Source organism: Lycium barbarum, chromosome 8, assembly GCF_019175385.1.
Source record: "Lycium barbarum isolate Lr01 chromosome 8, ASM1917538v2, whole genome shotgun sequence".
NCBI lineage: Eukaryota > Viridiplantae > Streptophyta > Magnoliopsida > Solanales > Solanaceae > Lycium > Lycium barbarum.
The window spans coordinates 69,827,789-69,840,983 of NC_083344.1; the positions used below are offsets into that span (position 1 = coordinate 69,827,789).

At 39.6% G+C, this 13,195-nt stretch overlaps 1 protein-coding gene and 1 long non-coding RNA gene across 2 annotated transcripts in view; both read right to left on the reverse strand.

Moving 5' to 3' along the window:
* The window catches only part of LOC132606180 (actin-related protein 5), a 33,828-nt gene extending 26,715 nt beyond the window's left edge, over nt 1-7,113 (reverse strand). The window contains exons 1-2 of the mRNA XM_060319555.1: nt 6,859-7,113; nt 6,719-6,789 (exon numbers count right to left, since the gene is read on the reverse strand). Coding sequence (XP_060175538.1) covers nt 6,719-6,789; nt 6,859-6,959 — 172 coding nt within the window. The 5' untranslated portion in view covers nt 6,960-7,113. The remainder of the gene's footprint in view (nt 1-6,718; nt 6,790-6,858) is intronic.
* Nucleotides 7,114-9,716: 2,603 nt separating this feature from the next.
* On the reverse strand, nt 9,717-12,555 carry LOC132605096 (uncharacterized). Its single transcript, XR_009569028.1, has 3 exons — nt 12,340-12,555; nt 11,462-11,512; nt 9,717-10,129 (listed from the first exon to the last, which is right to left on the reverse strand). It is a non-coding gene; the product is annotated as an uncharacterized LOC132605096 (long non-coding RNA).
* Nucleotides 12,556-13,195: the final 640 nt, after the last annotated feature.

Here is a 13,195-nt window from a genome sequence, read left to right on the forward strand (position 1 = left end):
AACAACAACAACAACATACCCAATGTATTCCCACAAGTAGGGTCTGGGGAGGGTAGGATGTATGCAGACCTTACCCCTACCTTTTGGGGGTAGGGAGGCTGTTTCCGGTAGACCCTTGGCTCAAGAGAACAAAACAAGATAAAAGGAAAAAGAAGCATGATATCAAAAAAAAAAATATATATATATGACAACAAAGTAGCATGATAAAAGCAAAATAAGAGCCATATAGTAGTACACCTTGAGAAAAAGAATCTACACGATTACTAACTACTACTATAATAAGGTGAATACTCGGCTACCTACTAACCTACTATCCTAATCCTCGACCTCCAAACTTTCCTATCTAGGGCCATGTCCTCATTAAGCTGGAGTTGTGTCATGTATTGCCTAATCACCTCCCCCAGTTCTTCTTCGGTCTACCTCTACCTCTCCTAACTTTTGTTATAGCCAACCTCTCACACCTCCTTACTGGCGCATCCACACACCTTTTCACATGCCCGAACCATCTCAATCTCGCTTCCCTCATCTTGTCCGCCATAGAAGCCACTTCTATTTTGCCCCGTATAACATCATTCCTAACCATATCCATCCTAGTACACCCACACATCCACCTAAGCATCCTCATCTCCGCTACACTCATCTTCTGGACGTGAGTGTTCTTGACTGGCCAACATTCTGCACCATACAACAAAGTCGGTCTAACCACCACTCTGTAGAATTTACCTTTAAGTCTTGGTGACACATTCTTATCGCATAGTACTCGGATGCAAGCCTCCATTTCACCCACCCGCTCCAATACAATGAGCAACATCATCCTCAATCTCTTTGTCTCCTTGGATTATGGACCCAAGATACTTGAAATTATGTTTCTTAGGTACGACTTGTGCATCGAACTTCACTTCCACCTCCGCATCTTGCGTCACGCCACTAAACTTGCACTCTAGATACTTTGTCTTAGTCCTGCTTAGCCTGAAACCTTTCGACTCCAGGGTTTGTCGCCAAACTTCCAGCATATCGTTAACTCCATCACATGACTCGTCAATCAAAACTATGTCATCTGTGAATAGCATACACCACGGCACCTCCCCTTGAATATGTCGTGTCAATTCATCCATCACTAAGGCAAATAGGAACGGACTAAGGGCTGATCCCAAGTGCAACCCCATCATGACCGGGAAGTGCTTTGAGTCGCCCCCCACTATTCTAACTCAGGTCTTGGTTCCATCATACAAGTCCTTAATAGCCCTAATATAAACCACAGGTACACCTTTAGACTCCAAAGGATCTCTCTAGGGACCTTATCATACGCCTTTTCCAAGTCAATGAACACCATGTGTACGTCTCTCTTTCTGTCCCTATACAACTCCAACAGTCTCCGTACACGGTGAATAGCTTCTGTAGTTGATCACCCCTGCATGAATCCAGATTGGTTTTCAGAGATAAACACACCCAACCTCATCCTCATCTCAGCCACTCTCTTCCAAACTTTCATAGTATGGCTTAGTAGCTTGATACCCCTATAGGTATTACAACTTTGAATATCACCCTTGTTCTTGTACAACGGAACCATTGTACTCCACCTCTATTCTTCTGGCACCTTAGCCGTCCTCAAAATGACATTGAACAACCCAGTCAACCACTCCATACCTGCCTCGCCTGTGCCATTCCAAAAATCCACCGGTATCTCGTCTGGCCCGATCGCTCTTCCCTTCCTTATCTTCCAAATGGCTCCCTTGACCTCTGCAGCCCTTATGCTCCTACAATACCCAAAATCCCTACGACTCTCAGAATGCTCTAACTCCCTCAATACTATAGCCCTGTCTCTTTCATTCAAGAGCTTGTGGAAGTATGTCTGCCATCTCCGTCTAACGCACGCCTCTTCTCCCAACACATCACCATTCTCATCCTTGATGCACTTCACTTGGTCCAAATCGCGGGCCCTCCTTTCTCTCGCCTTGGTGAGCGTATACAACTTTCTATCCCCTTCTTTGCATTCGAGCTCTTCATACAAGTGCTCAAAAGTTGTCGTTTTAGCCGTCGTGATCGCTAGCTTCGCTTTCTTCTTCGCTGACTTGTATCCTATTCCTCCTTTTGTCCTTGTCCTCGTCCTCCTCATCTACGCTCTCCACTAACGCCACTTACGCAGCCTTCTTGGCTTCCATTTTTCGTTGGACCTCTCTATTCCACCATCAATCCCCCTTATGCCCACCTGAGTTACCCTTCGCGACCCCTAATACCTCTCTAGTTGCCTCCCTGATGCAGTCAGCTGTCCGAGCCCACATACTATCTGTGTCCCCACTACTCCCCCAAGCCCCCATAGCCACCAACTTCTCCCCAATCTCCTGGGTTGTTGCCTCAGGCCGGCCTCCCTATCTAATCCTCGGTTGACCATAAGCGACCCTCTTCTTCTTCCTTCTCTTAATATCTAAATCCATAAGCACCTTCCCATTTGTTGTAATTGTTATTGGTTCCATGTACATGTATAATTACTTTAATTTCCATGGCCTTATGTGGAAGCTTTCAAGGTTGACCCACGTTTTCCTTGATCAAGAAGATTGTTTGAATTTTTGTATCCTAATCTATAAACAGCACAACAGAAGTGTGTTCCATGAAACTTCCAATAGTAATTGTCTTGTAATCTTAGCATGTTTGTTTTTATTTTTCAAATTTAACACTATTCATATCGATTGATAGCTAACAAATAAAACTAAAATCATAATGTTGAGGTCTCCTCAGAATTTATCCTAGACATGGAATAGTGAACAAAACTATGGCCGAGTCAAGTCTTGGGTCGGTTTACGGTTGAGTTGGGTCTTGAATTGGTTCAAGTTCTTACGAAGTACTAGTTTAATCTCACCAGAAAATACAAACCCTAGTGAAGATGACCATTCCATCTAATTAAGTAAAGCAAAGTGACTTTTATAGAAGACAAAAAAAGATACAAGACTTTGATGGTCAATTACCTAAAGTTGAATGACCATCTGAGCAATCAGCTCAGTATATGAATACAGACTGTCAAGTGCAATCCGAAACAGAAAAAAGATTTCTTTTTTCACTGAATGTCGCTTTCACTTATCAAAAGAAAGTAAAAGGCGCAGGATTAACATTTACAACAACAACAACAACAACAACATCCCAGTGAAATCCCACATCGTAGGGTCTGGGGAGGGTAGAGTGTACGCAGACCTGACTCCTACCAAGGTAGGACGGTTGTTTCCGAAAGACCCCCGGCTCAATAAAAGCATAAAAAGAAGTCAGATACGGTTAGATAAGGTTAAGAGATTCGGACAAGAGATTTAAAGCGATATGGAAATGAAATAATGCAAGCGACACAGATAATACAGGATAATCAGAGCACAGAAAATAACCGATAATAGCAGAAATCAGAGCAGATGACACAGGATAACCAAAGCACAGGAAATAACACATAATAACAGATAATAGCAGAAATCGGAGCACAAGAAATTATATTGCAATAATGCGACTACTAATAAGAACGGATAACGAGACTATCTACTAGCCTTCTACCCTAATTTGGGTCCTCCAAACCCTCCTATCTAAGGTCATGTCCTCGGTAAGCTGTAATTGCGCCATGTCGTGTCTAATTACCTCTCCCCAATACTTCTTCGGCCTACCCCTACCTCGTCTGAAACCATCCATGGCCAACCTCTCACACCTCCGCACTGGGGCATCTGTATCTCTCCTCTTCACATGCCCAAACCATCTCAATCTCGCTTCTCGCATCTTGTCTTCCACCGAGGCCACCCCCACCTTATCCCGACTATCCTCATTCCTAATCCTGTCACTCCTGGTGTGGCCACACATCCATCTCAACATTCTCATCTCGACAACTTTCATCTTTTGAACGTGAGAGATCTTAACTGACCAACACTCCGCCCCATACAGCATAGTCGGTCTAACCACCACTTTGTAGAACTTGCCCTTAAGTTTTGGTGGCACCTTTTTGTCACATAGCACTCCGGAAGCAAGCCTCCATTTCATCCACCCTGCCCCAATACGATGTGTGACATCATCGTCAATCTCCCCGCTGCCTTGCACAATAGACCCAAGGTACTTGAAACTACTTTTCTTCTGGATGGCCTGGGTACCAAGCCTTACTTCCAAGTCAGCCTCCTGAGTTGCTTCACTGAACTTACACTCCAAGTACTCTGTCTTGGTCCTACTCAGCGTAAACCCTTTAGACTCCAGAGTATGTCTCCAACACTCCAGCTTAGCGTTAACTCCGCTACGAGTCTCGTCAATCAGGACTATGTCGTCCGCGAAAAGCATACACCATGGCACCTCACCTTGAATTTGCCGTGTCAATCCATCCATCACCAAGGCAAATAAAAACGAACTAAGAGCTGATCCTTGATGCAACCCCATCACAACTGGAAAGTGCTCTGAGTCTCCTCCTACTGTCCTCACCCTGGTTTTAGCTCCCTCATACATGTCCTTGATCACCCTAATGTACGCCACAGGTACACTTTTAGCCTCCAAGCATTTCCATAGGATCTGTCTTGGAACTTTATCATAAGCCTTTTCTAGGTCGATGAATACCATGTGTAAGTCCCTCTTCCTCTCCCTATACTGCTCCACCAACCTTCTCATAAGATGGATGGCTTCTGTAGTTGAACGTCCCGGCATAAATCCGAACTGGTTTTCTGAAATAGACACACCTCTCCTCACCCTCATCTCCACCACCCTTTCCCACACTTTCATAGTATGGCTTAGCAGCTTGATACCTCTATAGTTGTTGCAACTCTGGATATCTCCCTTATTCTTGTATAGAGGGATCATTACACTCGCCCTCCATTCTTCGGGCATCAATGCCGTCTTAAAGATGACATTAAACAACCTAGTCAGCCACTCCAAACCTTCTGGGGCCGCGCTCTTCCAAAATTCCCCCGGAATCTCATCAGGTCCGGTTGCTCTTCCCCTGCGCATCCTACGAACAGCACCCTTAACCTCGTCAACCTTAATACTCCTGCAATAGCCAAAGTCGCGACGCCTTTCTGTATGTTCTAAATCACCCAACACAATGTCTCTGTCCCCTTCTTCATTCAAGAGTTTGGAGAAGTATGACTGCCATCTCCGTCTAATGACAGTTTCCTCTAGCAATACTTTGTCATGCTCGTCCTTGATGCATTTTACTTGATCCACATCACGTGCCTTTCTCTCCCTTGCCTTGGCTAGCCTGAACAATTTCTGTTCCCCTCCTTTCTCTTCTAGGTCAGCATACATGCGTTCAAAAGCTGCCGTTTTTGCCGTCGAAACCGCCAACTTCGCCTCCTTCCTCGCCATCTTATAAAGTTCTGTATTCGTCCACTTTTCCACCTCATCCTTGCTTTCTATCAACTTCGCATACGCCACCTTCTTTGCTTCCACCTTCCCTTGAACTTCTCCATTCCACCACCAGTCCCCTCGATGCTGACCACGACTACCTGTCGAGACCCCCAACACTTCCCTTGCTACCACCCTAATGCAATTAGCCGTCTTATCCCACATACTGGTCGCATCCCCACTACTATCCCAGGCCCCCATATCCTTCAATTTCTCTCCCATCTCCAGGGCACTAATAGTGGTCAAACTCCCCCATCTGATCCTAGGTCGGTCCTCCACGACCCTCTTCTTCCTCGTCATCTTGATCGCTAAATCCATCACCAAGAGCTTATGTCGGGTTGTAAGAGTACTGTTCACTGTTCACTGCCGGAATTATTTTCACAGAGTCCTGAAACAGGAGCAGAGAAGAGGGGGAACAAGAAAAAAAAAAAAAAAAAAAAAAAGGAGAGAGAGAGGGCTGGCCGGAAAATGGTGCCGAAAAAAGTCTCCGGCGATGACGCAGCTGTGTTCTAGCAGCGCCAAGAGCAGATAAAAAAGGGGGAAATGGAGAAGAGAAGAAGAAGAAAAGGAAAGAGAGAAAGAGAAAAAAAGTAGATCTGGCCGGAAAAGAGGCCGGCGTTACCTGATCGCCGGAGTTACCTGGTCGCCGGACGCGATCTGATCGCCGGATGTGGTGGCAGGTGGATTAACATTTACGAAGATAGAAATTTAGAGGCAAGCCAAACAGTTGATAATACTAACTTGGACAACTGGTAAACCAACTATGAAGTAAAACAGTTAATGCAAATCCCTTCTTCTCAACTAGCTTACTTAATCTAAAAGCTTCTTAGGACCCGTTTGGCCATGAGAATTAGTCACTTTTTCCCGGAATTATTTTTTTCACTTTATTTGAATATCAGCGTTTGGCCATGAAATTCCAAATACAACAACAACAACAACAACAACAACAACAACAACAACCCAGTGAAATCCCACATCGTAGGGTCTGGGGAGGGTAGAGTGTACGCAGACCTGACTACCAAGGTAGGACGGCTGTTTCCGAAAGACCCCGGGCTCAATAAAAGCATAAAAAGAAGTCAGTTACGATTAGATAAGGTTAAGAGATTCGGATAAGAGATTTAAAGCGATATGGAAATGAAATAATGCAAGCGACACAGATAATACAGGATAATCAGAAAATTCCAAATACAACTTGATATTATATTTGGAATTTAGAAAACACCTAAAACTCTATTTTCACTTTTAGTACATTAAAACAACTAAATATTCTTTGCAAAAACACAAGTACAAGTTGAAGTGAAAATATATTTGGTTTCTCTGGGCAAATGCCTAGTTAGTGGAGGAAAATATTGAATGAATAAAAAAAGATGAGTACCAGTGGTTTTGTGGCGAGGCCTCTGAACAATATTACGGAAGATAATGCGAGGGTCATTCTCACCTGCCCACCTGTCAAGAAATAGACCTTAGAGAGACCAAATCCAAATAAAGAGAGAGAATTTAGGAATTCATACATACCCAAGACGGAAATAGGAAGCGCCATTGTCAATGACAATAGGGCAACTTGAGTTGAAGGAACTGTAATCTGTTTGCCTCTCTATTTGCGATATGAACGGCATTCTTCTCTTCTTCCTCCCTGCCCTAAGTAAGTAGTCCACTCGCCTTAATGGACAAATTTGTCAACCAGCACTAGTTTCAATGAAACCCCATTACTTTTCTCTTTATTTTTCGCTTGAAAAACTTACTCCCTCCGTGCCAATTTGGAAAGCCACCCGTTAATTGGACTTGTTTTTTTCTTCTAATATTTTTAATATATATAAGCATGGAATGAGGACTAACACAGCTTCTCATGCTTGTACCAATAGCTTTAAAAAATTTACACTCAATAAATGTTTATACTAAAAGCTATATAACTTGTATTCTTTAACCAACTACTTTTTTATCTCACGTGGACATATGTTATAGTACTTAATATTTATTCTCTTCTCATGTATTTATATTATATATAAGCATGGAAGGAGGACTAACACAGCTTCCCGTGCTTGTACCAACAGCTTTAGAAATTGTACACTCAATGAATGCTTATACTAAAAATTATATAACTTGTACTCTCTAACCAACTACTTTTTTTTCTCATGTGGACATATGTCATAGTACTTAATATTTATTCTCTTTTCATGTATACACGTATGCACTTATTTATTTTCTCCGTGCACTTTTACTTGTTCACTTTTGACTTTTCACGTTCTTTAAGAATTAATAAATCCCACGTAGACCTATATTATAATACTGAATATGTATTCTCTTCTTTACTTGGGCAAATTACTTGACTTTTCACATTCTTTAAGAATTAATAAATGAAGTACTCCCTTTGTCCCATCTTACTTGGCCACATTCCTATACTTGTTCTTTAAGAATTAATTAATAAATGAAGTACTTCTTTCGCCTCATATTACTTGGCCACATTACTATACTCGACTTTTCACATTCTTTAAGAATTAATAAATGCAGTACTCCCTTCGTCCCATATTACCTATCTACATTACTAAAAACATATGTCTAATTTTCTATTCTATATGCACTTCAATTTTAATTCTCCGACACATTTATTTTCTCCATGTACTTTTATTTGTTCACTTTTGACTTTTCACGTTCTTGCTGAATATTTATTCTCTTCTCATGTATAGACGTATGCAGTTCAATTTTAATTCTCCTACACAAATTTATTTTCTCCGTGCACTTTTACTTGTTCACTTTTGACTTTTCACATTCTTTAAGAATTAACAAATCCCACGGGGACATATGTCATAGTACTGAATATTTATTCTCTTCTCATGTATACATGTATGCACTTCAATTTTAATTCTCCGACACATATTTATTTCCTCTGTGCACTTTTACTTGTTTACTTTTGACTTTTCATGTTCTTGTTGAATATTTATTCTCTTCTCATATATACATGTATGCACTTCAATTTTAATTCTCCGACACATATTTATTTCCTCCGTGCACTCTTACTTATTCACTTTTGACTTTTCACATTCTTTAAAAATTAATAAATGAAGTATTCCCTCCGTCTCATATTACTTGATTTTTCACGTTCTTTAAGAATTAATAAATGGAGTACTCCCTTCGTCTCATATTACTTGGTCACATTACTATACTTGACTTTTCACGTTCTTTAAAAATTAATAAATGAAGTATTCCCTCCGTCCCATATTACTTGGCTTTGTACTCTTTAACCAACTATTTCTTATCTCACGTGGACATATGTCATAGTACTTAATATTTATTCTCTTCTCATGTATACACGTATGCACTTATTTATTTACTCCGTGTACTTTTACTTGTTCACTTTTGACTTTTCACGTTCTTTAAGAATTAATAAATCTCACGTAGAAATATATTATAGTACTAAATATATACTCTCTTCTTTAATTGGGAAAATTACTTGACTTTTCACGTTCTTTAAGAATCAATAAATGAAGTACTCCCTTCGTCCCATATTTCTTGGCCACAATACTATACTTGGCTTTTTACATTCTTTAAGAATTAATTAATAAATAAAATACTCTCTTCGTCTCATATTACTTGGCCACATTACTATACTCGACTTTTTACATTCTTTAAGAATTAATAAATGGAGTACACCCTTCATCCCATATTACTTGGCTACATTACTAAAAATATATGTCTATTTTTCTATTCTATATTTTTCTTTATTTCTATTATATATAAGTGTGGTGCCTGGACGAACACAACATAAAATGCTTGTACCACAAGCTTTACAAATTGTACACGCAATGAATACTTGTACCAAGAGCTATATAAATTGTACACTTCAGCCAACTACTTTTAATTCTACGTGGACAATAAATTGTACACTTTAACCAACTACTTTTTAATTCCATGTGGACATATGTCATAGTACTGAATATTTATTGTCTTCTCATGTATACATGTATGCACCGTCCGTGCACTTGTACTGTCCACGTTGATTTTTCTTCTTATTATTAATTTTACCCTTCACATTAATTACTCATTTTCAAATCGTCTTCCAAGGCTATTGACATTATGCACCAATAAATATGAATATTATGGTAACTCCCTCCGTCCCATATTACTTGCCCACTTTCCGTTTTACATGACCCTTAAGAAATCATAAATAAAAGATGTATTTTACTAGCATACTCCTATTTCTCTCTAATAAAGGGAGCGACTTTTATCCCCGTTTTCCTTCTTTCTCAATAATTTAAATGTGAAAACAGGACGAACAATTCTCCAACATATTTATTTCCTCTGTCCACTTTTGACTTTTCACGTTCTTTAAGAATTAATAAATGAAGTATATATTTTATCATAATATCCATATTTATTAGTGTAGTATAGTCTCAGTAGCCTTAGAAAATTGTCACACCCCGACTTTACTAGGGTGTGATGGGCACCCGACCCCATATCTGGAGCCGAGCGAACCCGCTGACTCTTATTACATAGATAAACTCTTGTATCAATTAAGAAATAAATACATGGTAAGCCCTCCAATATATTTTTTTTTCATAAATAATGTCTATCATCATATGGGACCCGCGACATGAAACGTAATAACATTGTGACGGGTGAAGCCGTCTACCAAGCTGACACTCTATACTCATGACTCTGTCTGCAAAGTCTCTAACATTGAACAAACACCATAGCTCATATACTCTGACTCGGCAGCACTCCAGAACAAGTGGAGCCCGCCAACTCCGCTGGAACATCTTCTATGATAACTGTGGCTCAGCTGGTGTACCTGCGCGGCATGAACGCAGCCCCCGAAGAAGAGGGGTCAGTACGAGTAATGTACTGAGTATGTAAGGCATGAATAGTGACATAATAAAGGAATATACAGTATGAATAATAACGGAATAGACATATGGAGCTTATCTTGGAACAGATGTAACCTGTACATAGGAATGCCTTTCTGCAGATGTCATGCATGCTTAGTTTCTTTTTTAGGAAAACGGTGTTTCTTATTTACATATACAGAAAAACAGAACATTTCAGAAAACGGTGTCCTTCATTTACATTCACAGACGCCGAGTACATCGGCTCTCCCACCCCCCTCCCCAACAGTGTCCCAATATATATATATATATATATATATATATATATATATATATCACAAATACAGACGCCGTATCCGGCTCTCCCATATCCCGCGTCCGGGCATCCCGCGTCCGGGACGAAATCCAGCTGAATCAGGTGGTGATATAGCAGTGGCCCTTCCCCTTTTTCCCCATATACATATACATATACATATTCACGTTCATATACATATGTCATACAACTGGCATGCATGAGAGCCCAAAGAAGTCATGTGTCCATCGGAGTGACGTAAGGTCGGTGACCTCCGATTACGTTATGGAATACTCATGGTCACTTTGTCTCACCTTGAAGGAACGAGTATTTTAAGGCGAGACTACCAACGGAAAATAGCCTTAAGAGAGAGCATAGAATGAAATCATGGGCATTATATCCGTCAATTCATATTCTTTGAAGTCTTTTAGAAACTAGTGTCATAGCTACGGAATAGAATTAAGGTTCAAGAACTAGTATAACACTTTCATATTCACATTGGATTTTTAGCTCAAGACTCTTAGTCGTGGAATCATTCTTGTCGTACTTATCATAGGCATATACTCTTTTCTGACATCATCGTTATCATTATCATCATGGAAGTATTCTCGTTGGGATAGGTACAGTACTTGTCATTTGGTAATGGAATAAGGATCGAAGGTTTCTTTTGGATTCAACTTCAAAGTAAGTCAAGCGGAACAATAAGGTAAATCCGGGAACCAGTGGGCCCACCTCGGATCAAATGAGGCGGCGTACCAAATTTACATATATTACATGTCATGGTGTTACTTGTGAGGGTTTTAGGGTAGTCGGGTCCTATTTATGCGAGTTCTAGAGGTTTAGGAAATTCTTCCAACATTTTGCACACTTTTTAATTCAATTCTACTGAATGAAAAAAAGGGAAACTTTAGGCGCGGATTTCGGAGAATAGAGTTGTCTCCGAGGCTCGTATTCGACCTATTATGTCTAAGACATGCCAAAGAAGAAAGGGTGAAGCCTTACATACCTTTTCCGCTCCTTTTTCTTCTCCAAACTCAAGCTCCAAATTCACCAAAATCTACAAATTGGTCACATTTACCAAACCTTAATTAGAGCATTTAGAAGTGGGATTTTAAAGTAACATTTGTCTGCCGAAATTTCGGCAGCATTTCCCCTGTAAATACATCGTCCCCAAGAATCTATCTTGGCCAATTTCAATCAACAACAATCCGGGAATTCAACCCGGCCAAACCAACAACAACACTAGCAATTATTCTTGCAACACTCCAACATTCAATTCTATTTAATTCAATTTAATTCACATGACTTTCAAAACAATTCAATCAACATGCTACTTCATCCAACACTTTCCAATTCCAACAAGAACAATAACTACTTAACCCTTCTTTCACATCCAATTACCACCACCCAACTTACAATCTTCCAAACAATGGCTCACTTTCAAGTTCATGAATTATATTTATAGCCTACACATTAACAATATCATTCTTACAAATATAAGAAGCCATAACAAAGTCGCACTAACTCCTTCCATAACACACCAACAATTTCATATTCATTTAAACCATTAAGCCTTCATTTATCATAAAATCCACCACACAACAACAATCAAAATGCTACATAAATTCGATTCATCATATCTCACAGCATCACCCCTATTTTCGGCCACAACAACTACACACATATCCTTATAAATTTTCATCCATTTATACACATTATAACAACAACCAACATACTACATAAAATTAATTCATCATTTCTATACCATGCAACACATTTTCGGCCAAACACCATACATATGCATATGTCATGAATTTCATGGATTCCTTCATTCTACAACACTCATAATCACCCATAACATATAAAAGAAGGTTAAATTCTTACCTTTTCCTTTCATGTTTCCTCTTAGTCAAGGTTATGGATTTGTCCAAGTGAAGGATTTTCTTGCTCCAACAACTCTTCCATGTTGTAGAGGACCTTCCAATTACTTAGAGTACTAGGAGAAAATATTTTTTCTTGATCAATTCCATGGACTCCATTTTAGCCAACCTTGGCCGAATACTACTATATTTTCTCTTCAAGTTTTTCTTGAATTGGAAGATGAATATTTTGTCTTGCTTGGCCATCTCTCTCTATGTATATATATATATAGTTATTATGAACATGTGAGGGGCACATGCCTTTCTCTCCATATTGTTCTAGAAATTTCTTTCTCTTCTTGAAGTTTTCCAAATTGGTCAAAGAAGACTAATGGTCTTCTTATTATATATTCTTTCCACCACTTCTTCTATTTATTTTTAAGTCCCTTAAAATAAGAATATAGACACATGATCCCCTTCCTCCATTTTTCTAGAATTTTTTTTTTGAAAATAACAAAGAAGACTAAATGTCTTCTTGTGCAAGCTTTGGCCCATGCATCTTTGTAATTTATAATTAGCCCCCATTAAATAATAAAATGTGGACATATACCACTTATGCCACACGGCCAACTTGGAATTTTTCATGAACTTTCAAGACTCTTTGTGAAATTCCCATTTTACCCTTAGCCTTCCACAATATTACCATAAGCCATTTTGCGAATTTCTCTTTCTACCCATGGCCTTTCCAACATTTCCATACTAATAATAGTCATAAATAATATTCATAACAACTTGTACATTAAAATAATTTTTTGAAAATGGTCTCGCCCTTAACTTTCCACGACGACATTGAAATATCCAAACGTGCAACATACGGCTAT